Here is a 27035-nt window from a genome sequence, read left to right as displayed (position 1 = left end):
AACAATGCAAGTGCATTTTGAAATGTGGCTTATGGTGCCAGCTGTGTAGATTTCAAACATCAGCAGTTTCACAAAAATAGATGGCAGATCGAGAATGTGCTAAAACGTTAAATCAAGAGATAGATGGTGTGTGTTGGTCACGGGTGTGTCGCTTTGAACATTACGTCGTGGCAGTGGCTATGACGACCAGCTACATTGAAGAGGTACTATCTGCAATGGAAAACGGAGGACGGTGGACGAAAAGCGAAAAGTTGATTAGAGTCCATTCGAGCTGGAACCAGTGGTGGAAAAGGGCTAAACATAATGCTTGCGTCTTGTCACTCTGTCACCGTTTATTGTTTCCACCGGGTACCAAAATGCTGCCACACAAACGATTTAGAAGTGGCTTCAATGCTTTCACCTCGAAGAAATATCGTTACATTTTAATTAGGGTTGGGCGAATATGGCCAAAAATTATACCACGATAAATTAATTTCATATCATTACATATCAATAATTATCACAATAAATGTCAAATCATTATTTCTTTCCAGTTTAAAGGCTGATTTATGCTCCTGAGTGAAAGCTGAAGAAACCAGATTGTTAATTGTGTTTTTAAATGTTTCTTTATGGTCAGAACGTGACAAACACTTGATGCCAAACAGCGGATCACTTCACAAATCTGAAGTAGAACATTCAAAACATTTGTGATAAAATCCCATTTCAAAAAAATATATTTCAATTCCTTTTCCTCAACAAAATAAATATGTTAATAGAAAAATAAAGTCCTAATTTGTTTGTGATTTAAATTAATTAAATCAAATATTTATAGACAATATATTGAACATTTGTTATACTGTTATTGAGGAAATTTTATTGCGATGATTATCGTTATTGTTTTATTGCCCAGCCCTATTTTCAATATCGCAAGATCACTTTTTTTAAACCTGAGCCTGAGACCTTGCTAGTGTTATTGTTAGCTGTATTTGGGCCGTCACAGTAGCTAGTTACGGCAACACATTGAATACTGTGCATTCCTTATTCCAATATGACGAAGTAAATGCTTCGTCATATTGGAGGCGCTTCATTCCTTATACGAAATATCCTTACTGGAAGTGTTATGCTGTGTCATTGTGCTTTTTAGTGAAACTAAGCCGTTTGAACATTTGCTGCAGTCCCCCATGGTCCAGAAATGTAAACAGAAATACTCCCTTTTTCGAAGCTTCGTTGACAAACTGCGTAACAAATGACGTGATGTTAGGTCCGCTTAGCAGGTCCTGGCAGGTAAGTGCAACTTTTATGGACTGTAAAATACTCACTGCATTAAATCAAGAGCGCGACTGAAAATAGAATCTAGAATCGAAATGCACGTGTCTTATCGAATCAACAGGTCTTAGAAATTTGGTACCAATTCCAAACCGGAACCGGTTCTTGATTCCCAACCCTACTGTTACAGTGGTGTTAACTGAACAGGGACCTTTACTTTGCCTATTTTAATCATACTGCAGTCATATATAGTCACTTGTTCCAGCATGTCAATAGTGTTTTTTTTGTATATAAATTAGTGCAAGCTTGATGCACTATGGCAATGTCAGGAGGCAAGTGTTGGCTCTGCTATTCTGGGGACAACTGTAAGCTCCAGAGCAGCAACCTTTGGATTGGAGTGTTGCCTTAACGACAAGCCACATACACAGGGGTGCCGTCACCAGGCAGAGTGAAGCGCAGTTTCCACTTTATCCAGAAAGAAGTGGGGAAAATCCCTCAAATTAAGAAATGAGTGTTGTTGAAAAAGTGATATTAATAAATTATGTGACACAAGCCCTGCCAATGTTGACATGCTGTAGTAAGACTGGTGCCTTTAACGATGGCATGGAAGTCTGTCATTCACAAACTGACTTCTTTGAACTCAAGGCTGCAATAAAGTAGAAATCACACTAGTGGAAAATAAAAATGCTCTTTAGCACAGTGCTGTGAGCAAATGTCTACCCACTCACAACTTAGTTTTAAATTAAAATGAGCTTTTAAATTGCACGTGTACTTGAAGACACTCTGTGCCCTAAGAGTCCCTGCTTGCATGGTCACATACGTGCACATATCTTCTTACAACTTGCAACTGCTGCGCCATGCCAGCCACAGCTGCCTGTCAGTCCAGACAGACCCAGAAACCTCACCACGCTGCCACATAAGTCCAACATCAAACTGTTTCATCTTGGAAAGGTGAGATAAAGAGGAACACATGGTAAACAAAAGGAAATAAATGCAACTGGCCATTTGATACTGTTGAATTACAGGGGATGGAAAACTGAGAGCAGCAAGTGTGAACTTGGGTGGACAGAGAACCTACAAACATTGCAGCGGTCGAGGCCAAAGCACCTTGTTGTTTTGGCTGCAAACTAACTATATGGTCTTTGGATACACACCCTTTTAAATTCTTGTGTATTCGATGGAGGCAGAGTATGCATGGGACAAGAAAATTGGAGACAGGGAGAAGATGGAGCGTGTCCATGTAGCAGTTGAGAAGTTCATCCAGAAATGACAGTGTGTCTTTTCTCTTCCCCTCTTTACCAGCCTCTCTTTCTCTTTATACTGAATAACAGACAGAAGAGAGAGCATCTGGTAGTAGTTACCTCACAAACCATGCTTTTTTTTCACCCTTGCTGTCTCTCCCCCAAAGCATTTTTATAAAAGGGGGCCCTAAACAAAACACAAACAAGGTCTTGCTAACATTTTACAATGGTAACAAAACTAGGCCAGGGAGCTACCCTCCCACTGGCTTGTTCAGGTGAACCCATTTTATGTGCATTCTTCAGCTGGGAAAGCGAAAGTTAAAGGGGGAGTTGAAGTTAAAGAGGAAGGGCAAGGAGGGGGGAGGGGGACAAAGCTTTTGGCACCCCCTTCCCTAATAAACTCTTGCCTGCATCCAATCAACGAGGTCTACAGCGATTGAACTGTTCCAAATCCTTGCTTGTTATAAACTGGAACTGGGTGCAATGATTGCTTCAGGCTGCCCGTTTGGCTTGCAGAAGTGTGCATGGCTCACATATGGCTCAGTTAGCCCAACACTTGGGTATTACCTCAGAGTTGAAGAAAAGGGGACCGAAGGGATGAATGAGATGTGACTTCAAACAGAGTCAGAGTGCAAACTGCGCCGCTTGACTTGGGACTCAGTGGGCTGGCTGGCTGGCTTCCTCTTAATAGTGGATAAAAATCTGGTTTCAGCAGCTCGCATCTCATATTCTCACTCTCACTTGTTTGTGGCAAAGTAGCTGTAAATATTTTAGCAGCGGAAACACAACTGTCTTGTTGAGCAGAGTATTCTATATTTAGCTCTACAGAGGTAGGCAGAAAAAGCAAACCTACCTGTTGTGTACTACCACACCAGTGTGAGGTATTTACACTTTAACAAAACACAAATCCAGATCACAGTCACCGCATGAGTGACCTTGATATATGGGGACTAAACAGGTTGTTTTACACTGCTTGAGGTGAACACTGGAAACTTTTGTATTCTTAAACTTTGGTTGGAAAAACAGACTCCAATGAGTCAAGTCCGAGTCAAGTCCAAAGTTGCAGAGTAAAGCTTCAGAGAATCCTGTACAACTGTTGAATACTCTGACTTGACATGATAACAGGACAAAGTAATTCCCATCAACAGTAAAAAAAAAAAAAAAAAAAAAAAACCCACAACAAAACCCACTGCTAACCCACACATTTATTCCATCTTAAATTGAACACATACCACAAGGCCGATTGGCAGTTAATCTAAACGAAACGTATTATCTGTGTCCCTCGGTCTCTCTTAAGGCACACAGACTGACGAAACACTAAAAAAAAAAAAGCCATCTATTCAGATATCAGTGACGGAAAAATGCAGCTCGACAAAGACAGCTAACAAAAAGTGACTATGCCACACGAAAGTGGCAAGCGTTCCATTTATTTTTCCTCCCTTTCACTGTTCCAGCCAGTTGAGCCAGGGAAAGCAGATCCAAATTTTTAAACAACTTCATTGAGAACATGAGTTTTAATTCAGCATAACTGTGATTCTATGTTCATCTACAATTACACATACATATAGTGCTTACAATACAGTGGGCTGGAACCGAAATCAATACACAGACTCAGAAATGAAATCCAAGCATTACCAAATCCTACTCAGTAGCTACAGATGTCACAGCCAAATCTGCCAAGTTTCCCAAATGTATTAGTTTACCAAGTCTGTTTGGTAACTATCTCACACAAAATATTTTACATTTTCACATTGTTTATTAGGATGCCAAAATATTCAGCATCAAAAGTAACCTATGATTATTAACTAAATATCAGCAATGTCACTAAATCTACACTGATTTGATTATCAATGAGGCGATCTGATGTAACCACAGAATCTGCCACCACAGAGAGTCTTCTCCCAGTCCCATGAGAAAAAGTGATAAGTTAATGAATTATTGAGAGCACAGGGGCCAGCAGACAAAGAGCGAAAGCCATGCACCCCAGTCACTTCTTCACCCCATCTGCAGTCAAAGAATCCCCCCAAAGATTGATTCATTGTTAACGCAGCCTGACACCCTGTGTGACGGGAGAAAGAAAGTGGTAGATAAAGGGACAGAGGATGGGGGACAGGGGGCTCCTCTCGCTAAGAATATGAGCAGAAGCACTTCATTGGACAGGTTCCCACAGTGGTCATTCTACCACTTACAAATATACCACATACGCGGGCTTGACTAATGGCATTCCATCAGACTCAAAATAAAGACAAGTTAGCTCATCTGACGGCTGAAGACCAGCCAGCAGCACCATTCCCACTTGTTCATTCCCAGCTACACACCATTTAAATGCCTACATCATTGACATATCGCAGCCTATTTCATGAGTGACCTGCATGAAATCATATAAGCAGGAACATTCATGCGACAACCTAGTGGCTAGACCACGTAGCAATACGACAGACATACCTAGATCATTTCAGAAACTCTCACGTGGAAATAAGCATTGAGCTGTAAATACCTGCAAGTACTGGCAGGGATGGCCCCAGGCGAAGAGAGCGACAGCACACCTAGACCTCAACCGTTTCAGTGGAATGACTAACTTACCACCCTATTGTCTGCCTACACATGAGCACGCTCTCCAAGAATGTCCTCTTACCACCTCAGAAACTGAGTGCTCAGCATACACCTTGTCAAGCACAGAGAGCTAACCTGGACTCTACCTGAACCCTGGGAGTTTTCATCCTCCCCTGCACCGATACACATTCATCTCCCTCTGCCACTCTGTCTCCCACGCACACATGCACCTAAATATGATTTATCCACAGTGAAAACAACATTTATCATTGTGTGACGGGCCATTATACCAACCATTACAATCTCGGATACATAATCTACTACAACCATGCAAATAAATAACAGATGCTTCTCCAGGGCAGCCACGCTGAGCTGGTCAGTTCAAGTTCGGCAGTCAGCAGTGGGGGACAGTGATGCACTGGTAAACACAAGGTGGTCTATCATGACCTGCAGCTGGTTAACATCACACATTTAAAAACCAACAAGAAAAGACGTATTTTCTAAGAAGGAGAAATGTGTGTTTTTTCTAATTACAGAACGTCAGATAAATTGTCTTCTTGCTATCTGTTAGACGGTGTTGCGTTTAGTGAGTCAAGGCAAAGGCAGGGAAACTATTCCACAAACAAAATGCAGGCAACGTTACACCGTTTTCAAGTGTTTACCCTCGACTAAGTTACATTCATGACCGAGGCCAGAAAACCGTAACAAATGAGCAATAAACAATTTTGTTTCCCAAGACAACTACTAAAGGTGTAACTAACGTTAGCTGTAAACACAGACAATTCCTTAAGCCCCATTTGTACTGAAACTGTAAAGCAAGTCAGACGGTCTGGTAAAAAAAAAAAATTAAAAAAATTACGTTGATGCCCAAAGCTATTCAGCTGTGCTGTGGACAATGAACACAGCCCAGTTGCGCTACAAAGTTAAAATTAACGTTTTGAAACACAAACGAGTTCACTCATAAGCAGTTTGGAGTATAAACAGCTAGGCTACTGCGAATTACAGAGCCTGTATCTCGTAAACTTTGTAGCTAGCGGGTTAATGGAAACACCAACAAACAGCCCGATAAGAACAGCACACTACCAAACCATGCTTAACGTAAATTATTATCTTTTTTACAGTTCTGGAGCCAATAATAACATAACAAATAGACAGTGGTGAGGTGGTTCATTGTATCACGGTAGCTTAAAAACCACAGCCTGCTCGGAAGCGGAGCAACACTGTCTGCCTCAGTGACCATTTTTTGCGTTCAAACACACACTAGCATTAGTTCAAAACTTGGCTATAACCGAATCATTAACTAATTCCAGAAAACTCACCGGCTTCGACGCTTTCATTGAGTACAGCAGTTTCTTTTTCGCCTCTACAAACTCTCCGCCATCTTCGGCAGGACCGTGTTTGTTTAAATGCGAAACACTCCCAGAGCGGAGGGAGCCAGCTTGTAGCAGAGCGACAGGACTTCTGGGTAATGTAGTTGCTTTCGTCTTCCAGCCGCATCAAACAGTATGACACGTTCTGCAAATGAACTACACGTACACCAATACCCATAGGTGATATGAGCAGCAGTCACTGATATTATTAGAAGAGATTTAAAAATGTATTTATAGGCTGGCAGAAAAGCAGCTTTATGCAAATGATTTATTATACCCAGAGAGTATTACAATCATATGTTAATCACTGCACCTACAATTACAAAAAATCACAAAATGCAGCCTAAAGAAAGATTGTTTATAAAATTCAACAGAACACAAGTGGACATTTGGAATTAATTTAAAGGAAACATGTACACAATGTATGGTGGCTGTAATGAAACTAAAGTGTAAAAGTGTAAAAAGATGGACATTTTTCCAGTGTTGTTTCTCTGGGACTTTACAAATGTCCAAGCAATTTGACAGGATTTGACATGGCATCAGTTATAAATTGATTGCCACTCACATGTATTGCCAACATGTGCAGCCTGCTACCTCACAGACTCACGGTCCAGTGACAGTTATATCAATTGGAGTGAGTGTGGAGCCACTATGGCCCCAGAATGGACACAAATGAGGGAAGAAACTGTCTCCAAGGTGATCTCTCGGGCACAGTATAGTTTTGAATTTTTACTACCGAGGAGGCAGTGAGGGCCAAAGAAGGAGGGAGTGTTAAAAGCTTGGTAATTAGCTCATTACGTCCTTTTTCCTGTGTGAACATAATTCTAAACTTTGAGGTGGAAAAAATGAAAGGGTGCGAATACAGGGTGGAAATATCCACACAGTTTATTTAAAGCACAGCTGCCCAGAAGGCATTGAAGTTCATTGCCACTGTCACAGCATATATGTTATGCTACCAATTCACGAAATGTACTAATTTGACATAGAGTACTCCCTAAAGTGTTACACAACTGATAAATAAGGATAATAAGTAATTCACACAATCCTTCACAATAATGATGCAAAACGTGATTACACACAGAACAATCCAGTCTGTGCAGATTGTTTGCTAATGTTAGAGAATTTTTAATGGTCTGTGACATGATGAAATCACCTAAAGTAAAAAGCCTTGTCCATTTATGCTGGGTGTGTTTTTAGTCTGTTTGTATGTCTGCCTGCGTCAGAGAGCTTCAATTACATTCCATGGAGACCCAAAGAGGGGCCCAGTGGCCCTCTGTTTGTCCCCCTTCCCCCACAAAACATGGCAAACTGACCTCCCCCTCAGTGAGTGTGAGACACTTTATCCCATCCCCCCTTCCCCACTCGGCCTCTCTATTTTGAAAGGACAGGAGATAACAGTTTGAAAGGACAGGAGATAGCCCCATAATCATTAATGTATTCAGATTGGTTTACCTGCAGCTAACAGCATGCCTTTCTTTGCTCCAAACTTGTTCCCATCCCCCAACTTTTCACATGCAGCACATGCAGCACATGCAGCACATGCAGATGTAATAAAGCACATGAAACATGTCGCAAATCACCTATCAGCAATAAGATATGTTATAACTAAACAAGGTGACAATAAAGAGACGGAGAGGACCAGTTTTTGAGATTTAATTTCCAAGCTGCTTATAAAATCCAATAGATATTTAATGGCATGGTTAAGCTGTGTGCATTCCATGATGTTTGTCATATAGATTGCCTTATCAATTGCTCGTGTAATTTGAATTGTGTTTTTTATACAAAGCACAGGAAAATATACTTGTTTATTTAATAGGAAAATCACAAAATGTCGCAGTGAGTAAATAAACATTTTGCTTCATGGCTTTCTGCAGGTCAACTTTAGTCCTTTTTCAATGGCAGTTCATTTATGTCAAGGCTTTTTGTGAAGAGAAATACAAATAATGATACTATACTAGTTCTAGAGCATACACACTGAGAAGTAATAAAAAAAAAAATGAAAGAAGACTCCTCAAACCATGTTGTTACATATTACATGTATTATACTTGAATGCCTGAATCCAAGGAAGACTATGAATTGGCCTGAGCAGTGAAAGTCTAGCTCGGGCGCCATCTTGGGGACCGCAGGGCTTGTTACTACTGGCTACCTGGAAAACTCACTGGTCATCGTCGAGAGAGACTGACAAAGGTATGTTTTTATGTTGGGTATCTCCAGAGTAGTAATATTTTTATCGTTTAAACATTTCATGAGCCGAGTTATCCCTGTTTGTTGTCTTGGGCAGATGCTCATGGCCCATAAGTTAACTTAAACTAAACTTAGCTAATTAACATTAATTATAACTGTTAACTTACAATTCAATTATGCAAATATTAGCATTAAAGTGGACTCATGTGAAAACCTTCCCACTTCCATAAAATGACCTTAGCTGAAAGTAGGATACGCAACGCTATTTCCATATATATTTTGTCTCAAGTAACACACATCTTTTTAGGTGATAACATTACTTCAATTTCACATTAACGTTACTTAACTAACGTTATCAGCCTAGAGACAATAACACAAGATTTCCCCCTAGAGACGTTATATGCCTTAACGTCAATGCACCATCTGTATTTAGCAGTTTATTTGTTTGGTTTAATATTTACTACTTAACAGGTAGCTGCTGAAACTTTTAGCACTGCAGTTATTAAATGAGCCGTGAGTGAACACATGTTGACTACTATTACACTGATGTAGGCCTCGTCCCATCATTATTCACCCCACATTATATACTCAAATGCTTTATCATGGCTGTTGGCCTCTTTGGACCTTATATTCAAGTCTGTGCTTTGGACAAAGGTTGTCAAATGTACTCCTTAGTTAACTTCATTTTTATTTGGCGGTTCTTCTCATGAATACTATTATGAAGCACTCTGGTCAGTGTGTACTGTCTTATAAAGTTTTTCCACAAGAGGTCGCAGCTGTCTGTCTTCATATCTAGGGGGAGTGACCACAGTAAAGTGAATGGTGCAGCCAAATCTTATAAATTACAAATAGCAGAGAGCAGAGATCATAGAGCAATTAACAGTATTGCCAGTACCCACCAATGAATTCCATCATGTATCTTATACATACAGAGAGGCAGTCATTTATTTCCCTCCTAAAACAAACAAACCCAATACAGGCCTATCTTGGATAAGCTGGAGGCCTCCTGCTACAACAAAATGATTTATGTCTGCCTAAAATGGTGGAGGTCCTATTCTGCAGTTGAATCGCTTACTGTTCACTAAGTGACCAATTACATTTTGGTATTGCACACTGATCAGTGCATACGCCTTCACAATATAAGCCAGGAGACAATCTTCTGGAGAAAAGTAGTTACCCAAGTAGTTACCGTAATTCTCTAGGCTAATTTGTAGTAGCTTCAATTCATGTCTTTGATGAGCACTTCTCGGATTTACATTTAAAATAGTGTTACAATGCAATTTGCTAGTTTTTTCCACAAAGTTATGTTCAATCAATTTTAAACATTCAATCTTTAAAATTTCATGAATGATAAAGTTATGGTTATAAAGTTTGAATAATGTGTTTATCTTTAGTTTACTCCCTCAGCCATTCAGAAAACATGTCTTTTTTAGCGAGACACTATATCCCTCCCTGCTGCTAGCTGTCTCTATGTGCAAAGCCCTCTGGTTCATACAGTATGTGTGGGAGCTGCACACATTGCATATGTGCATAATGCAAAACGTGTAACTAAAGTCGCAAACTATGACACTGTATAGGCAAAAAACTGACTTATGTCTGTCAAACAGAGACAGGACTTTTTGTTGAACAGCTAATTTTGAGTGAAAATAAAATTCAGATTAGGCAAGAAAGAAATTGCAAATATTAAAGTTGTGCTGACATTTGCTAACATGACACGTCCTCCTCAAATACATTTGAAATACATTTTCAAAGCAAAGTTCTAAGCTGTCCTAATATGTTTTTAATAACAATATCATATGCTCATTGAATCTTGCTCCATGGTGGAATGGTATAACAGAAAGTCATAGTTTTTCTAAAATGTATAATCTTGGCAAATCGAGAACAAATTGCGATCACACCAATTGGTGTCGGGCAAATCACACATCACTGAAATTGGTCTGCATTATTGTCTTTAAACCTCTTCAGATCAGACCAACTGTGTGTATTTCATTTAGTGCCTGTTTACTCATTGCTTTTATTTATTTAGCAGTTTGAAGATGGCTGGTTTAACTTGAGGGAGGGAACTAGTGAGACAAGTTCCTCCTTAAGAAAACAGCCACAGGCCTGTTCTCTATGCTCACATCTGCGGGCTACACTTCACAGCTACACCAGAGACCTACTTTAAAGCAGGTTTACAAGGCACCAACAGCTGTATGCAGTCTTCTTGGTAGCTGGCACACCTAGGTGTGCAGCGGCTGATTATTTTGATCTGGGCCTAGCTCCTCTTGCTCTGAGTACTGCGTTTCAGCTTGCCTGTGCTAAACAAAAGACAAGCAGCCAGGAAGTGCACCAGCCAATCAGCAGCTGCCTTACATTTTGTCAGCATGCGCGGCCAGTCTCAGCGGGCCTTATATCAGAGCAGTGAGTCGGACAGCTTGGAGAGCCGTGCCTGTGCTCTGAGCAGGGTGAGGGCTGACAAGGCTATCCTCCATGTTTTAATAAGCATTGACATATCACACAGAGTTTTTAGCCATGCATCCACAGAGGTAAGCCTAATTTTCATTCTTTCACATATACTACTCTGTTGATAAGGCACCAGCCACTGGGTGTGATCTGTGCCTGAGTAATAATACAGGTTTGCTGAGAGACTGGGGGAGGGGGAAGAGTGTTTGTCACCCCACAGCATAGAAGTGGAGCTTGGAAGGAGAGCATAGCATGGTATAGTACAACTGATTGCCTCTGCTAACTGGGTGGCTGTCTGGACACATACAACAGGGGGCCACAGGTCAAGTGTAAGGTCATTTTATATTCATAGTATACTAACTGAGAAAACCTGCTTTCTTTTGTCAAGATCAAAAGAGGACTGGGTTTTTGTGGCTGCCCCTGGCCTATGCTGTCAAGATGGCAGGCCTGGTGAGGGATCCACGCAGGATGGGAGAGACAGGGAACAGTGCAGAGGGGAGTCCCCAGAGGAATTAACAGATGGTAAACTGACAGCACAGCAAGTTTAATTTAGGCCTTAAACTGTCATGAGAGCAAGGCAGGAGGGCACTGCTGTTAATTGTTTGCCAGACTAACACGGCAATGAAGAACAGACTGCATCTTGTCTAATTTTTCAACACCTTTCCCAAAACCCAGTTCACCTCACCACAATGCCCTTTTACCTGGTGAATTAAAAAAACATGCTTTTAACAGGCCTAATCCCGTAAGCTGCTCACCAGAATACCAATTATCTACAGACTAAATATGCCATAGAAGCTTATTTATCACAGGGTTGTAGGAATTGCCTGAGCCTAATGGTGTGCACTGCCTCCCAGTGTTGTTCTCTGCTGCCGAGTGTCAGCCATTTTAGAGAGCTTCCCCTTTCTGTCCCTCTGCTCCAAGCACACTGAGTATTTGGATGTAAGAGAGAAGGAAAGGAGAAGGAAAGGACTTCCTCTGAAAAGGCTCTGCATACAACCTCATCTCATCCAGAGAGGCTTTAAAACCTTTTTGAAGTCGACCAGGTTAGATTGAATTCTGTTTATATAAAATTATGTTGCTGATTGCATGAATCAGGTTACTAATTCATTTTAGTGAATGACTGTATCTGTTTCTGCCAGTTTATCAATATTGTTACATTTTTAGTCTTGAACATTTGACATATTCCAGGTGGAATGTAGAGATATCTGTTTTGTCATTATTAGTGGATGACGTCTGACAAAAGGCTCTGTTTTAAATATAACCAGGGGAACTGTGGCCTGGATATAATGGCGCACATAATGTTGCTTGACCAGGGTTCAGGAGCGGTCTGCATTGACTGAAACAGCAAATCCCCCCTCAGTGTTTTGTGAATGGTGCTTGGTAATTCGTCTAATCCCTTCATTCCACTATGGTGTGAGGATTGGTGTAGGCACATTTAAATCTGCATTACACCGACACACAGCCTTTTTACTTTGGTGTCTGTGTTTAAAATATCCACCTGTTGACCTTCTCAGAACTGTGTAGATGATGTAGTTGGCTTTGACATTTTGACCTGGATGCATTTCTGTTTTGAAGGATGGTTTACGGTCGTGTTGCACTACCAATGTGTGTTAGCTGTGTGCATTGTTTGTACAGGGTTTGAAGTTTCTCAGTTGATTAAATGAAATGCATATATTTGGACTTCCACAGAAAGATGGGGAAATGTATCTCTTTGCTCTCAGTTGTTGTTCTGTTCTACCCCCCCCCCCCCCCACCAGCCTACTGTTGCTCACACTCAAATCTCCAGGCAGATATTGATTATGAGAAAGTGTATTCTGAAGAAGCTCTGGACAGAGGGAGGGAGGGAGGGGGTTATGCCGTCTGCTTTCTGGGAGGCCTGTGACATTTTCAGTCCTGTCTTTGTGTCCAGTGTTAGGGCCCATGCTGCATATCAGCATGCTGGGGCACATAATAAGCTGCATGTGGTCTTTTACAGCAGATTTGACTGGTGCCGTGTGTACGTGCTGTGTGTGCGGTGCGCACAGTGGTCAGGGGGAGAGAGAGAGAGAGGGAGGGAGAGAGAGAGAGTGTGTTCAAAATGGATGCCATACACATACACTAGCTGAGAGCACGACGAGGGAGAGAATCTGATCCTATCCCTGTCAAGCCCGTAGAGCTGCATCTTACATGTCTGATAAAAGGCATGCAGCCAGTATGTGTCTGTACTAGGTTTAAAGGGAGCGAGGGACTTGGTTTTCGGGAGGTTTTTAAGCAACAGCAAGGAGCAGTCCTCTCTGCATTGCAGCACTGTGGCTGAGGAGAGCGGGGAGAAGAGAGCCCGTTTGGCACACAGAGCTGAGCATCCAATCAGGCACCTCCGTGTGGTGCTCAAGCCAATCGGCAGCCTGCAGCCGAGGTTAAAGATTGACAATTGCAGGAGAGAGCAGCAGGGAGAGAAGGCCTTCTGGGAAACCTGGACCCATCTTTTCCCTCATCCCCAACGTCCTCAATAATTGAAAAAGATTAAACAATAGGCTGAAGAATCTGTATATGAGAGAGGAAAAAGGTATGCTGTTGATTTCCTACATTGAAGCATGGATGTTGTGGCAATGGTGGGTGTGGAAAGGGTTGTTTCAGTGGGTTACAATAGTCTGTATCGTGTGCTTTGTGGGCTTTGATTTAAAAATGTTTTTTTTTTTTTAACAGGATGGGCAGCATTGATTTTCTTCCTTGTGCCTGTCCCTGTCTTTCTCTTTGTCTCTTGTTGCTGTATTTCCTGCCCTGGACAGGACAGGATGTTGCTGGGGTAGATTGTCTGAGGCTGTCCAGACAGGTTAGATGAGGAGGCCAGTAAAGCCATTTCACTGCACTCCTGTCTGTCTCTGCAGATGTGCTGTGTTCCTGGCTGTCATTTCATCCTTCTTTAGTGATGATGGAGGAGGAGGAGGAGGAGGAGGAGGAGGAGGGGAGGGGAGTGGGGGGAGGGGGGTAGTGAAGAAGATTGTTGAAATGGAGGCAGTATTTTTGTTTTTATTGAATTCATGTCTATTTTTCACACAACACATTCAAATTGTGCAGTGCAAGTGAAATAAAAATAGGCAAGATTAAAGCCATCTGAACAGTGAGGCCGGTGCATCTGCTGTGGCGTCAGAGAAAATGGCAACAATAATAGGATCGACAACAGGACACCTGCAAACCAAGGTGAACTGATACTGTGGAAAAACCTGTTGGGCAGATTTTGAATAGAAGGTGGTTCACAGCAAATTGTGGCTTCCTTTTCAAGGACATGTTTCTCAACAGACCTCGGGCTGTAATTATGCAATCCATAATGATGTGCTGCTTGTTATTAGGATACTTGATCAATGAATATTACATGGTTGTTTAAAAGCAGCATAGAAGTCTATTTAGATGGTTTTCACTTGTTGGATGTCAGGAGGTTTAGACGCTGCGGATTCTTCTGCTCTGTGTTTTCATGTTTACTATTTATAGACCTGTGGTCAGTGGAGAAAGGTGTTTGCTATTTATAATTGGAGAGCGGCCCTACACATTGAGCTGCCTTTGCACTGATAATGGCTAACTTTTGCTTAAATTCAGTTAGAGATATTTTTAACATCTAGAAAATGTCTGTCTGAGTCACCAAATTGTGGTCCAATTCTACTTTAGAGCTGAACATTGCTACGTTGTCAGTATTTTCAGTAATGATGGGTCTTGAAAGTTGCAGTTAACTTTTGTTTTGAAGTCTATACAGTAGTCATTGACCAATTAATCAGTAAGGCAATTCATGGGGCCAATATCTGTCATTTTGAGATAATTTTCCATTTTGAGAGACCCAGAGAGGCGGGGCAAGCTGGTGTGTTTACCTGAGGTGTAAGGCCTCTTGTGTGTCTGTGTGTGGAGAAAAGAATTCCGAGGAAGGTGCGAAGAATATTTAAAATTTATAATGATGATCTTCGTGGTGATTAAATCCTGCTTTCACATGGCAGTATTATGTGAAAAAGTTAGATTTTCTTTTGCCGGGGGGGTTACAATCACGATGCCTGCTCATGTTGTGATGTCTGTCAGCCATTGCTGATGTATGATGGCATCATCTATCGGCCCAATAACCTGTATCGGTCAACCGCTACGTCACACCTATATTACAGATGATGTCGGGCATTGGGTCATTTTGTAGACTATTTCCAGTGGCCCATTTGAGTGTGATGCAGTGTAGTTAGTTACAATAATTTATTTTGTAATACATCTTCATGTGTTTTATTAAAATCATGTAACCTTCAACAGAGTAGAAAACTGCAAACAGTGATTGGGGAATCTGAGTGTACAAGTCATTATTCAACATTTGAAACGCTTTTTAGTGTAGCACTTAGCACTTAGGTAGAAGTAGTGTTTTAAAGATGGGGTTTAATATTAATCTTTACAGAAAAATTTATGATACATCTGTTCCTAACTGACGACCCCAAATCTAACCAGAATTATATTAATGTCAGGAGAGACAGAGCCTGTTGGCAAAATTGACCTTACTTGTTTAGAATAACTCCATTGTAGTAAGATGAGGGTAGGGGAGCCTGGTATTTAATAACAGACTTCTGCAGGAATTCTGCAGAACTTTGAAGTATGAACTAAATTTGACCATTTACATTGTCACTAATGAATCATACATTTGCTTCTGAACCAATCGGTTGTGTTTGGTGATATAAAATGCTCAGATTTGATCTCAGATGAAGAAACTTGGTACTATTTGTGACTTTTATACTGGGTGAATGGGCAGCACAAACCTTGTAAAGTACTTTGGTTAAAAGCGCTATATAAATGGAGCCATCTAGCATTTTTAGCATTTAGAGAGCTGACAGGAAATGAGGGTCTGACATCTTAAAACCCTTGGCCACCAGGATTCCCTAACTGTAGTGTACCTCTGGAAAAACAACAACAATTTCAAATGTTATAACGTAATGATAATAGCAAAGTAATATGTAATAATATGTGAAATCTTCAGCTGTAGGTTATGTTTGACTGGCAAACTTTTCACAGTACTCTTTTCTGCATCAGTGTGGCAGAGGAAGAGGGTAAAACTGAGATTATAGCAGAAGGAATGGAGATCTCAACACGGTCCAAAGGTAAGAACATACTATACAAGTTTGTCTTTGGATAGGTTGACAAAGCGCTATTTCTATACCTATTTCTGTACATGTATGCAGTGATGTGTACAGTGGTTTTATTTGGTTTTACAGTAGATATATTAACTTTATATATCTTCACTGTGTGAGTACAGGAAAACTGGTATCTGTACTGTCATTTGAGGTATTTTTTTCCTGCTTTAAGGAGGCCGTGTGCCCTTCCTGGTGTCTATAATCTGTGACCTTTGTCTAAAGTTTCAGACACAGGGTCAACAGAGCGGATGACCCAAAAACGAAAGATGCCGAGTCCCTCTCACTCATCCAATGGTCACTCCTCTGCCGAAACCTCCCCCTGCCCAATGAAAAAGAAGAAGAAACCAGGTGCTGTTAGTGGCAGCAAAGACCAGGTAACAATCACCAAATAATAAGATTAAACCTGCATTTGCTCTTAAGATGATTTGATTGATTGTCTTGACTTTCAGATTTCGACAACAACTTTAAAAAAAATGTTTTAATCATCTAGAGGTCAAACGTGAAAAATGAAAACACAATTGTCTTAAAGGGTCAAAACATACACTGCTCAAAAAATTAAGGGAACACTTAATCATCTACAGTATAACGTCAAGTCAATTTAACCAGAAATCTGTCAAAGTGATAGCAGGTGTACTGGAGAGGAAACAGCAAGACAAGCCCCAAAAGGTGAATGGTTTTGTAGATGGCGGCCACAGACAGTAGCTCTGTCCTTATCCTTCCTGACTGACTATTTTCTAGTTTTGCATTTTGCTAGTGTCCTTGTCACTACTGGTAGCATGAGGAGGTACCCGCAGCCTATTCAGGTTGCACAGGTAGTCCAGATCCTCCAGGATGGCACATCCATATGAGCCGTTGCAAGAAGGTTTGCTGTGTCTCCCAGCACAGTCTCAAGAGCACGGAGGAGATACCAGGAGACGGGCTGTTACACCAGGAGAGCTGGACAGAGCTGTAGAAGGGCGTCATCCCAGCAGCAGGACCGGTATCTGCTCCTTTGTGCAAGGAGTAACAGGAGGAGCACTGCCAGAACCCCACAGAATGACCTCCAGCGGGCTACTGGTGTGCATGTTTCTGACCAAACTGTTAGAAACAGACTCCATGAGGGTGGCATGAGGGCCCGACGTCCTTTAGTTGGATCTGTGCTCACAGTCCAGCACCGCGCAGCTCAATAGGATTCGCCAGAGAACACCAGAATAGGCAGGTCCACCATTGGCACCCCGTTCTCTTCACAGATGAGAGCAGGTTCACACTGGGAACATGTGATAGACATGAAAGAGTCTGGAGACGCTGTGGTGAACATGGCTGCCTTCACCATCATCCAGCAGACCAGGAGGCATATCCTTGGATATGGATAACCTCCACATGCTAGTCAATGGTAAACTGACTGCTGTTAGGTACCTGGATGAAATCCTCTGAGCCACAGTTAGCCCTGACGCTGGTGCAGTGGATCCTGGGTTCCTCCTGGTGCAGGACAGTGCTCAGCCTCATCTGGCCAGAGTGTGTAGGCAGTTCCTGATGACGAAGGCATTGATGCAATTGACTGGCCCTCATGTTCCCTAGACCTGAATCCAATTTAGAACCTCTGGGACGTTATGAATCGGTGCATCCGACGCTGCCAAGTAGTGCCACAGACTGTCCAGGAGCTCACTAATGCCCTGATCCTGGTCTAGGAGGAGATCCCCAGGACACCATCCGCCATGTCATCAGGAGCATGTGTGGGCCAAACACACTACTGAGTCAGATTTCTGAATCCAGCCTTTAGTCGGTAGGTGATTTTGGTTTCCATTGACCAAATTTTGTCAATTTTGTTTTGTTTAATTTTTATTCTCAAAGAATTGTACAATGTACAGTAAAAAGTTTGATCTTTGAACTACTTTGTTACTAAGGTTTACCTTAATTTTTTTGAGCAGTGTATTTTGCCTCTTACCTACTAGTTCCTGAAGGTCTGAGATATTTGCCACTGAGACTACTGCTGCCACCCTAAAATGTGGAACTTTGCTCAATGCATCTAAAAAGATTAAATTAGATGTTCATAATGATTATTCAACACTGATGGGCACTCGAACGTGTACTTTTTTTGTGACAACAACATTTATATTCATTACTATGAAATATTTAATGATTATTTGTTGTTATCCATGGGTTAATTTAACTGCAGATGAATTGCTCCAAATGGACATTTGGTTTCACATTTACAAATATTTATATATTTATTTTTGTTGAGTGAGATTAATTATTAATATTCAAACCTTTTGCATATCAGACAAAACATCAGTAACACAAATACCTAGTGAAAAGCTCAAGAAAACACTTTCAGCTCTGTATTTTAACTTTTTTTTTACTCACTAAACTTTTTTGCTGTAGTGTGTACTGGATATTAGTGAGACAGATGTATTTCTTTCCTTTTTGCAGACATTTAAGCTCGATCTGTTCTATTCTTTTAGTTCACACATCTGCAAGATTATGGCTGTTTTGTACGGATGTTTTCATGTACCTGAAACTATTCGCACTTTGATACATGTGGTTTAATTCTAGCTAGTCTCTTGTAATCATTCCCGATTTCATCGGGGACTGAAAATTTTTATAGTATTTCAGTATATCATGAGTTACCCAGTGATTTCCACCTCTCGTCTGTTCTATTGAGATCTAATTATTTAAGTATTTCAGGAACAGTGTGTCATGCACTATAGCTTATAGCATGTCACTGTATTATACAGTGTTATTTTTAGGAATGTTTGCCATATGGATATACACTTTTATATAATTGTTGTAAATATTTGGATACACCGGATAATAGCAATTTAATTAATATTCTGATCTGAAATGGCCCTTCCATTGCTTTATACTCTACTGGAGTACTGAGCTCTGAGTTGTGATAAAATGCTATCTGTGCACTTAAAATTAACAAATGCTTTTTTGAATACCACTGTTGTAGTAAAATTCTATGTAATCTGAGAAAATCATATGATCATTTGTGGCTTATGATATAGCTTTTGTTTTTGCATGCTTTGCTGCCTTTGTGCTTAAAGCACTCCATAGATGCACAGTAGGTAAATGACAGCTAGTACCTCACACTTGGCACATTAAGTTGACTTTTGTAAATGATTAGTAGCTCCGCTGTAACTGTCAGAGGTTTTGCTGGTTTAATCAAGGCTGTCCACACTGTTTAGCCTTTCGCACATATGTGATAGTTGTGTTCTAAAACACAGACTCAAATCAAAGAACTGAGCAAGTCCAAAATTATCCAAACCTATTTTATTTTGGGGTTATTTCTATCACAATGAAAACATGTGCAGTTTGTGTGTAACACTTTTGCCTTTTTTCTGCTTTGCTTCTTTAATCTCTGGCCTGATTTTGACCTTTCTCAACTTTGTGTTTCTTTTGCCTGCATTCCAGTCAGAACTAAGACATGGTCCCTTTTACTATGTGAAGCAGCCAGCACTCACCACAGACCCTGTTGATGTTGTACCGCAGGACGGCAGGAATGACTTCTACTGCTGGCTGTGCCACCGCGAGGGCCAGGTGCTCTGCTGTGAGCTCTGCCCCAGGGTGTACCACGCCAAGTGCCTCAAACTACCAGCCGAGCCCGAGGGCGACTGGTTCTGTCCGGAGTGTGAGGTACTCACCCAGGAATGCGTATAGTGTATGGGTGTTGTAAACCATATTTCAAAGCCTGTAATCAAAATCTGTCGTAATATTTGTTTAATTATGGAGGACCTGTGAGTACGTTTGGACGTAAGTGATAAAAACATGTTGAGCCTACACTAGTTCTGTGCAATAATGGGATAAGAACAAAGTCTGTTCTGGTCTTAAATGATTTTCCTCTTGATGTCTTCCAGAAAATAACAGTTGCTGAGTGTATAGAGACTCAGAGCAAAGCCATGATGATGCTAACTATAGACCAGCTGTCTTACCTACTGAAGTTTGCTCTTCAGAAGATGAAACAGCCAGGTGTAAGTATTCTGGTCCCTCTGTCTTTCTAGGGAATTCATGCTATCTTTACTGATATTGTGTTGAGGCAGACACTCTAATTACAGATGGGGTACTCTGTGTGTTTTAATTTCACTTGGATATTGGCATGTGCTCTTTTCTGCCCAGTCTTAATTCTCAAATTGCTTATGCAAACAAAAGACACGCTTTTTTCTGGTCATCGTATTCCCATCAGTCGTGCCAGATGTTAAGATCTGCACCCTGAAGTACTACCTGTTCACATATCAGTGCAGCATGATATATTATTGATTTGCATGTGCAAATGATTTCTAATGACAGAACTAACAATCATAGTCATTGTACTATAATGGGCCTGTCATGGCTGGAAACCATGAAGGTAAACCTGCTAGCTGGTGGTGAGGATACAGCTGCCCCTCTCACTCTCTTTCAGGATCATCCCCGCTTGTCATCTCGCACCCCCCATGCAGCTTCCACGCAGAGAAAGACTTTTAATTGGGTAATCAATTACACCACTAACAAGACCCCATCATGATTTCTTCCTCCACTGGTTTTCCTCCTTTTGTTTGAAGCGGCTTTTAGAGTTTTCAGTACTAGCATGGTGGTAGCATGTTCATGTGCGGTAGAAGGTTGTGCAGTCATGCCTGAGAGTTTGTTTCTTTTCTGTCTACTCAATTTTATAGACGGAACCCTTCCAGAAACCTGTTTCTCTTGAACAGCATCCAGATTATGCAGAGTACATTTTTCACCCTATGGATCTTTGCACACTTGAGAAGGTAAACCACAAGCTGTCACATAATTCCTTTTCGATAATATGAATGTAGAAAAAAGTTTTCAGTCGGGCACCATCTTTTCTCTTTGCACTGCAGAATATTAAAAAGAAAATGTATGGCTGCACAGAGGCCTTCTTGGCAGATGCAAAATGGATTTTGCACAACTGTATTATATACAATGGAGGTATGTTTTATTGTGTTGAATCATATTTAAGAATAATTCAGCAGGACTGGGTGACACAGATTGAGTCATTGTCATGAAACAGTCTGACATTCAATGCAATCAACTGTTCAATCCACTGTTGAGTGTCAGATGTCAGTAACTTATTGGTTATTTTTAATGACAGTTAAATGACAGGTAATAAATTTACAGAAGTTTGTAAGACAATAACATGCTGCCATCATTACAATACACCTCCACTGAATGATGATAAACAATAAAATTGATTCGTCACCAGTTACCAACAATTATCATCATCATGTCTAGTGTGTATTTAAATTGTTTAACATAAATGTATGTCCTTGTTTCAGGCAATCACAAACTCACGGCGACTGCTAAAGTGATTGTAAAAATCTGTGAACATGAGGTGGGTATGTGTTTTGTGTCAGAAAAGATTTTCATATTCAAACTGAATTTTGATCCATTGGTTGATCTAAAACACAGCTGATACTTCACTGTGTTTTGTTTTTTTGTTTTGATTTTTTTTATTGCAGATGAACGAGATTGAAGTTTGTCCTGAGTGCTATCTGTCTGCTTGCCAAAAGAGAGACAACTGGTTTTGTGAGCCTTGTGTAAGCTAGCTGAGTAACTTGAAGTTTCTGTTGATGATTCCACCAAATTGTTTACCCATTCAAACAGAGATCGCTGGAATACAACCACTTAGTTCCAGTGTTTTACTTTATTTCTGCAGAGTAACCCACACCCTCTAGTGTGGGCCAAACTGAAAGGATTTCCATTCTGGCCTGCTAAAGCTCTGCGGGACAAAGATGGACAGGTGGATGCTCGCTTTTTTGGTCAGCATGACAGGTATCAGCCCTTTGTGCTTTACTTACTTGGACTATGAGGTACATTTCAAGATTTGTTTATGATGTGAATCTTTATCCTTCAGGGCTTGGGTTCCTTTAAACAATTGCTACCTCATGTCCAAAGAGATTCCATTCTCCGTGAAGAAGACCAAAAGCATCTTCAACAGTGCCATGCAAGAGATGGAGGTCTACGTGGAAAACATGAGGAAGAAGTTTGGAGTCTTTAACTATGCCCCCTTCAGGACACCCTACACTCCTGACAACAACTTCCAGATGCTGCTGGATCCCTCCAACCCCTCGTCCACCCCGATCAAACCTGAGAAACAGGAGAAGATCAAGCTGAGCTTTGATATGACGGCATCACCGAAGATCCCTTTGGCCAGGACCATGCTGATTGGGGCTGGGGTGGGAGGAGGCACAGCAGGCCGGCGACTCCCCCTAAGTGAAATGCCTCGCTCCCCCATGAGCACCAACTCCTCTGCCCATACAGGTTCGGACGGGGAACAAGAGACAGCGGACAAGTCCCAGGCAAAAGCACCAAACAGCCAGTACAGTACGGGAGAAGAGTCCATGGACTGCACAGGTATTTCATCAGGTGCATTTTAGTGTAAGAACAAGTATTTTGTGTCTAATGGGAGGAAACTTCATTTAACAGTAAAAATGTCTGAACAGCATCACCTGCCCATCCTCGACCTGGTCCTGCAGGGAGTTCCTTGGACAGCCCTAAACCATTCCACTCTCAAGCTCCTGGCAACCCCAAGCAGGAAAAGCCACAACCTACAGGAAGCATTCTGAACCTCAATCTAGGTGAATATTTTATGCCAATTGTGTAATATGCATCAAAGTGATCAATATTGTCAAATCTCCATGAGCAAATACAGATCACCATTGGATATGATTCTGCTAGATATAACATCTTTCTCTTGTGCAAATATTGCTGTTTGGAATTATTTTACGCTCTATTCTTACAGATCGGAGTAAAGCAGAAATGGACCTGAAGGAGCTTAGCGAAACAGTTCAGCAGAAACAAGGAGCCACACCAGTCCTCACCTCTCCAAAAAGACAGATCAAGAGCCGTTTCCAGCTGAACTTGGACAAAACCATTGAGAGTTGTAAGGCACAGCTTGGTAAGTAGATGTCCCATAGGAAAAAAAAACAAAACAATTTCTGAAGTATTTCTGTTGTTGATAGCTGGCAGAATAGTTGGCAGAATCATTGCCCGAATGGAAAACTTTTTGGGGATGTGACTTTGAAGAAGATGTAGTGTTGTGGTGAGGTGCTGAAGAGCAATGATCTAGTCACCAGCTAACCTGGGCTTGCTCCTCTGTAGTTGTACCCTGTAACATATTGAATAGCAGTGTGACATCCCTCCTGCTGCTTTGTTTTACAGGCATAGATGAGATCTCTGTTGATGTGTATAAAGGTGTAGAACACAGTGACTCAGAAGACTCTGATAAATCTGACTCCAGTGACAGCGAGTATGCAAGTGATGAGGAGCAAAAGACCAAGGATGGTCAGGACGCAGCACCCAATGATGAGGCCCAGAAGGAGCTTACCAAAAGTAAAGTCAAAGACCAACCTTCCCCGAGCCAAGATAAAGAGGGTAAAGCGGATACGCACTTGGTTTCCGAGTCTGCAGCAGGCGACACCACTGCAACAGTGTCAGATGCTCCAACTAAAGAGAAAATAAACAAAGATTTAGAAAAAGAGAGCTCAGAGACAACCAAAGCACCTTCAGCATCACCTGGTCCCAGAGAGAAGGCTCAGGTGAAAGAAGAAGCAAAGCAGCCTGTGCCAGTGGAGGACTCTGACTCAGAGAGAGAGCTGGTTATTGACCTCGGAGAGGAACAGGGAGGCAAGGACAGGAGGAGGAGCAGGAAAGACAACACCACTGTTAAAGAGTCATCTGCTGGTAAACCTGAAGGTGAGACTTTTTTCTGCTTATCTCTCAAGAAATAATTAAACACACACTGAATGTAATGTCCATTTTTAGTGTTTGTGACATCAAACATCAGCAATTTTGTCTAGGTGAAACTGGTAAATAATGTAGGTGCTTTCCCTTGTAGGCAAAGCCCTGACCCTCTCGACGCTCCAATCTCAAAACAGTACAGCTCCTTCCACACCCTCCAGTGTTTCCACGCAGTCCCCCATGGCCATTCCTGTCACCATGGTGTCCTTCACTACTCCCTCTCCCGCAACCATAAGCCTTACAACCGTGCCCAGTGCCACTGCAACACCCCCCTCTTCCTCCTCCTCAGCTTCCACCACACCAGCTTTGAAGAAACAGCGCCCTCTGCTGCCCAGAGAGACAGTGCCAGTGGTGCAGAGAGCAGTGGTGTGGAATCCCACTGCCAAATTTCAGACCTCGTCTCAGAAGTGGCACATGCAGAAGGTGCAGCGTCAGCAACAGAACCAGCAGCCTGTGGCAACCACGCAGACGCAGGCGTCGTCTCCCAGGCAAGGCCAGGCTCAAGCGCTGACCCAGACACAGGCCACTGGGAATGGCTCAACGGTGGTATCCTCATCTTCAGCACAGCAGTCTTCACAAAGCACACGCTATCAGACCAGACAGGCTGTTAAAGGTAGATAACAATACAGTATTCATATTCATGACATGACATATGGCTTGTCACAGTGTGTGGGCCAGTACACAGTGTATGACAATTCCTTCATGTAATTGTGATTAGAAAATGTAGTATCAAATGTTTACTATCTATGGTATCTATTTGTTAGGGGGGTGGGGGTGAACTGGAGAAAAATATGGAGGGGAACTAAGTTGAATTAACATGATTTATGTAGGGATGTAAAAAAAAACAAGAGCTTGCTGATGCTATTGTGCTGACCTGTAATTTATTTTATTTCAGTCTAATTTTCAGTCCTTTTTTATTAGTTGCTCCTCTAATATTGTTTAGGATTTATAAGAATGAAATTATTAAGCGTGGTGGAGTGACAAAAGATCTTGAAAACCACTGCGCTACACCAACAAATGTGCTTGCTAAATATTTATTTATTCTATACATATCAGTTTGTCCATTATAATGTTTCTGATTAATAGTGTTTGTTTTTTGTTTTTTTATTCTAGCTGTCCAACAAAAAGACACTCCACTCAGCACATCCACGTCAGCTGTGACCCTGGTATCTAGTAGTCCAGCTTCTGTTGCCATGATGGCAGCATCAAGTTTAGGCACTACATCTTCTCCAGTGGCAGCGGACCTGTATATTCCCACTGCCTCAGCGGATGTGGCTGCAGACATTGCCAAGTACACAAATAAAGTTAGTATGTTTTTTACTTACATTTGCATTTTAAGGGAGTTGAACCCAAGGTCTCTCACACCAAAGGCATGTGTCTTATCCACTGCGTCATCACCACCCAAGACACAGGACGAGATTGGTGTTGATCTGATCCATCCATAAAACATTTTCTTCTTGACCGAGACATCACAATATCATGGTCCACTGTTTTTCAGATAATGGATGCAATCAAAGGTACAATGACTGAAATCTACAATGATCTTTCTAAGAGTACTTCAGGGAATACAATAGCAGAGGTAGGTGTTTTCTCTTGGACCTTTTTAGAGACTAGATACTATTCAGATCATAATAGAGGCTTTGCATGTGACGCAGTACTTACCCTAATATACCCATGGTTTTTTAATTCAGATAAGACGACTGAGAATTGAAATAGAAAAATTACAGTGGCTGCATCAACAAGAGTTGTCAGAGATGAAGCATAATCTTGGTGAGAACTTCAAAATCAGATCAACAAAATACTGTGCATGCAGTCTTCTTTTTCCAAAACTGTGTAATAAGTTTTACTTGTGTTTCACCATGTTTGCGCACTTCAATGTAGAGCTGACAATGGCAGAGATGAGGCAAAGTCTGGAACAGGAGAGAGAAAGGTTGGTGACTGAGGTGAAGAAACAGATGGAGCTGGAGAAGCAGCAAGCAGTTGATGAAACAAAGAAGAAACAGTGGTGTGCTAACTGCCGGAAAGAGGCCATCTTCTACTGCTGCTGGAACACCAGTTACTGTGATTATCCCTGTCAGCAAGCCCACTGGCCAGAACACATGAAGTCCTGCACTCAGTCAGGTATCAGCACGTCAGCATTCTTTTCACACAAACAAGGATTTTTGTGTTGCTTTCTTATGGCAGCTCTTAACCTTGTTTGGAAGTCTCCAGTCCTTTGGTTGCTTTCATAATCACCAGCCACGTTTCTACTGACATGTTTGTGGATGTAATGTATTTTCCCCCACTTTTGTTCTGTTTGTAGCCACAGCTCCACAGCAAGAACCTGAGGCTGAGTCGACAGCGGACCTCCCAAACAAAGCTTTAGGGCAGACTAGCAGTGGCCCAAATTCTCTCAGAGACACGCCGGCCTCTGCACCATCAGATAAAGACTGTGACATGGAGAAGAGCACTGAGGTTGCTGTCACTTTGTCCTAACTGAACTTGCCATACTTGAAAATGTAAATGTATAGATTGTTGTTGGTTTTTTTTCACAACAAGAATATGTCTATGTAAATTGTGCTGTACAAGCAGCTGCTATTGGGAGCTATCTAAATTCATTTTATTTATATATTTTTGTTTGCCTTTCAGGGCTCACATACTGCCCACAGTGCACAGGGGTCTTAGAAATATTTTAAATGTGGAAACAAGACTGACAGCTGATAGTTAGTAACCACTACAGGGGGACGTTTAAGAAATGTATCCTACATATTCATGCACTCCTTTGCAGTCTATAGAGAACTGTCAGTATGAAGATCTTAAGAGCATGCATGAGTGTCACAAAACATACGCATAGTTTAAAGGACAACAGTTAAACAGTTTAAGACTGCAAAAATATAACCCATGTTAATGGACCACCCCAGCTTTAGATTAGAGGACTGTAGACAGAAATGTCTGTAAATTATTATTTTTTATTTTATGTTAATTTATTTGTTATTCTAATGTTGCCTGCTGTATACTGCAAAGAAAATAACAAATACAAACATTTTAAACAAGCTGTTTCTATGGTTACACTGTGGTCTAATTAGTTATGAAGCAGTCTGCAATCAATTAGAATAGTTTCAACCATAGGTTGAGTAGGTAAATAGGTTTCGTTTTAAAGAATTTCTGAAACTCAAATTCAGAT

The 27035-nt window shown here is 41.4% G+C and overlaps 2 protein-coding genes across 11 annotated transcripts in view; one reads left to right on the top strand and one right to left on the bottom strand.

Annotated features, from left to right (window-relative positions):
• LOC119885757 (nuclear receptor coactivator 3-like) overlaps window positions 1-6501 on the bottom strand; it is a 42272-nt gene extending 35771 nt beyond the window's left edge. For 2 of the 4 annotated variants that reach the window (XM_038695977.1, XM_038695978.1), the window contains exon 1: window positions 6359-6501. The gene's annotated coding sequence lies outside the window, so the exon portion shown is untranslated. The remainder of the gene's footprint in view (window positions 1-6358) is intronic. The other 2 variants (XM_038695976.1, XM_038695975.1) reach the window with 1 other exon arrangement.
• Window positions 6502-10983: 4482 nt separating this feature from the next.
• zmynd8 (zinc finger, MYND-type containing 8) lies at window positions 10984-26904 on the top strand. 7 transcript variants are annotated; one of them, XM_038696726.1, is made up of 22 exons: window positions 11024-11119; window positions 11425-11558; window positions 16059-16126; window positions 16382-16533; window positions 19553-19774; window positions 19996-20109; window positions 20538-20603; window positions 20788-20880; window positions 20974-21061; window positions 21409-21464; window positions 21592-21669; window positions 21789-21904; window positions 21987-22486; window positions 22576-22710; window positions 22875-23030; window positions 23294-23827; window positions 23970-24485; window positions 24986-25176; window positions 25371-25451; window positions 25564-25642; window positions 25754-25993; window positions 26175-26904. In XM_038696726.1, exons 3-22 carry the CDS (start codon window positions 16102-16104, stop codon window positions 26345-26347), a joined length of 3615 nt encoding a protein of 1204 aa, XP_038552654.1. In that variant the 5' UTR covers window positions 11024-11119; window positions 11425-11558; window positions 16059-16101; the 3' UTR covers window positions 26348-26904. The 7 variants fall into 7 exon arrangements, with proteins under 7 accessions (XP_038552656.1, XP_038552652.1, XP_038552657.1 ...); XM_038696728.1 differs by lacking the exon at window positions 11425-11558 and having other exon boundaries at window positions 10984-11119; window positions 19631-19774; XM_038696724.1 differs by lacking the exon at window positions 11425-11558 and having other exon boundaries at window positions 10984-11119.
• Window positions 26905-27035: the final 131 nt, after the last annotated feature.

Source organism: Micropterus salmoides, unplaced genomic scaffold, assembly GCF_014851395.1.
Source record: "Micropterus salmoides isolate LMB-PRFRI ecotype aquatic unplaced genomic scaffold, ASM1485139v1 Ms_hic_scaffold_4, whole genome shotgun sequence".
Lineage (NCBI taxonomy): Eukaryota > Metazoa > Chordata > Actinopteri > Centrarchiformes > Centrarchidae > Micropterus > Micropterus salmoides.
The sequence above is the reverse complement of the archived record's forward strand: the minus strand, read 5'-3'. Positions and strand labels throughout refer to the sequence as shown.